The sequence below is a fragment of the Pteropus alecto genome, unplaced genomic scaffold, assembly GCF_000325575.1.
Source record: "Pteropus alecto unplaced genomic scaffold, ASM32557v1 scaffold75, whole genome shotgun sequence".
Lineage (NCBI taxonomy): Eukaryota > Metazoa > Chordata > Mammalia > Chiroptera > Pteropodidae > Pteropus > Pteropus alecto.
The window spans coordinates 6,160,907-6,163,387 of record NW_006440638.1 but is presented as its reverse complement, the minus strand read 5'-3'; the positions used below and the strand labels follow the sequence as shown (position 1 = coordinate 6,163,387).

The 2,481-nt window shown below is 55.6% G+C and overlaps 1 protein-coding gene across 2 annotated transcripts in view; it reads left to right on the top strand.

Annotated features, from left to right (window-relative positions):
- The window catches only part of ZIC4 (Zic family member 4), a 20,565-nt gene that overhangs the window by 13,886 nt on the left and 4,198 nt on the right, over positions 1–2,481 (top strand). For both annotated transcript variants that reach the window (XM_006917462.1, XM_006917461.1), the window contains one exon: positions 1,439–1,757. In XM_006917462.1, the coding sequence (XP_006917524.1) occupies positions 1,439–1,757 (319 nt within the window). The remainder of the gene's footprint in view (positions 1–1,438; positions 1,758–2,481) is intronic.

The window sequence follows — 2,481 nt, the reverse complement described above, 5'->3', positions numbered from 1 at the left end:
TCAAACCTATCCCAAAGCGCCGGTCTTTCCTGGAAGCGGCGGGAGAAGCGACCACAAAGGCAACAGTCCTCCAGCCCTGCACCTCTTCCGCTTTAGCCAGAAGCTTGGCAGCCGTTCCCTCTACCCCGGGCGCCCAGAGGCATCCATTTGTTTAAAGACTTCTAGACACTTCCTCCCCTCCTTCCCGCAGCATCTACAGCTCCAGCAGGAACCTGGGCTTCCGGGTTCTTGGGGTCCTCTCCTCCCCCACACGCCAGCGAATCCAGCCGCCAGTGAGCTCCGGGATTGGGGCTCGGTCCTCGGCCAGTATTTTCACTCTAATGCGCGCTCACGCTTTCCTGCGACTCTACAGGGCATCGCACCAGGGAGCCGAACTCCTCTCGGGTCTACCCCGGCTGCCCGTTTGCCCTCCAGTCCATCGAGCCGGGCCTGACCTGACCGCAACAGCTGCACTCATACCGAAGCCTCCACGCTCATGGGTTTGATTGCAGGCTAGGCCGCAGATCTGGCTTGGCCGGGCGTAGACTCTGCCGCGCCGGCCTCTCGGCTCAATCCTGAGAGGCAAGATCGCCGGGCGTGGGGATATCGGGAGGCGAGACAACCTCTCACAGTCAGTTCGGACTGTGGGAACCGGCTGCCTGAGGCAGAGTCTACCGGAGGCCGCTGGAACAGCGTAATAAAATAGTATTGCCGGAGCTCCTATCTAGAGAGATCCCGGAAGGTTTAGGCAAGATTTTAAGAATGCTGCTAAATATTTGCCCTCAGGGGCTACAAAGGAAGGGGGAGGGGGCTTCTTTTCCCGTAAAAATCTCCTCTGAAATGAATCATTGCTCAGAATACCTTTCCTTACAGCGCGAATCTACATGATGCCCATGCGTGTGCATCGACTGTGCATCCTTAAATTATCCCATTGCCTTCGCGTTTGCACAAAACCTACTTTAGAAGACAGATTGGGCCAGGATGAGTAGTGTGCAGGGTGGACCGCTGGGCTGGGGGCAGAGAGGTTTGGCTGGAACAGCTACTTTAAATTGGGCAGATACGAGCTCCTCAGTTAACTGTATTCTCTGGGCAGAGGTGCTTCTGGCTTCGGGTGGAGAAAATTGGAGGAAAACTGGAATGGATCGAGATTTTTCAGGATGGAAACTCATCAAGATGGAGTCTTTGTCGCTCCTCCTCTGTACCCTCCCCCGGGTCCAGGCGGGAAAGGGGGAGGAGTGGAGGCCCACAGGAAGGAGTTCAGGGGTCGCGCAGAGAAGGGGGTGCCGGGCCTGAGGCGCTGAAGAAAAAGGTTTCTGGAAATCTTTCTGTTTTTGTTTTGTTTTGTTTTGTTTTTGTTTTTGTTTTTCCAAATTGGAAGAGAAATTGAGGGAGGGTGGTGAGGCCAAGGCGTACCGCGGCTCCCGCGCGCTAATGTATGTCTCTGCATTGCCTTCACTAGGGGAGAAGCCCTTCAGGTGTGAGTTCGAAGGCTGCGAGCGGCGCTTCGCCAACAGCAGCGACCGTAAGAAGCACTCGCACGTGCACACCAGCGACAAGCCATACACGTGCAAAGTGCGCGGCTGCGACAAGTGCTACACACACCCCAGCTCCCTGCGTAAGCACATGAAGGTTCACGGGCGATCGCCGCCGCCGCCTAGCTCTGGCTACGACTCCGCCACGCCATCCGCTCTCGTGTCACCTTCGTCGGACTTAGGCCGCGAGCCCCTGGTGGCCTCCTCGGCGGCGGTGGCGGCGCGTGGCGACGACTTGAGCGAATGGTACGTGTGTCAAGGCGTTGGCCCTGTCGCGGCTGCCCCTGACGCGCCCCCAAGTCCCACATCACTACCTGCCTCTACCGCTGCCGCTGCCGCCGTCGCCTCCGGTACTCGGGCTGCTGCAGTGGTTATTGCTTCTGCGTCCACAGACCACTAGTCTAGGCTCGGTCACCGAAGCTTGAAGAGAAGGTGAAGAAGGATGGAAGGAAGAGAGGGAGAGAGGGAAGGGGGAGACCACTAATAGTTGTTAGAGCTCTTTGAATATGCTGATAAAATGGTCATGATTTTAAAATATAAATATGGTACTCATATTTATTCTACCATCACACCCAGTACCTTCCACTCACCCACACAGGCACCTTCATGACTGGGTAGCGTGGAACTAGTGTTGGGGTAAAGAAAGTAGAGAGACAGGCAGAAAGAAAAAATATGTATTTGGAGAGTTTATATGCAATCTTGGCAACTGCAGGTGGCAAAACTAAGACCACAAAGTCCTCGTGTGAGTCACAGAATGGGAAATGTTTTGCTCCAGGCCTGGGCCAGTTGGATTGCCACTCTCTCCTCCCCACCTTCCCGCGGGGGCCGCCACCACCACCACCACCACACACACACACACACACACACACACACACACACACACACACGTGCACACTCCCTTCCCAGCTCTCAGTTTGAGCCTCCTTCGAAGTTCAAATCACCTAAGGTGTCAGAGAGAATTTGAGCCATT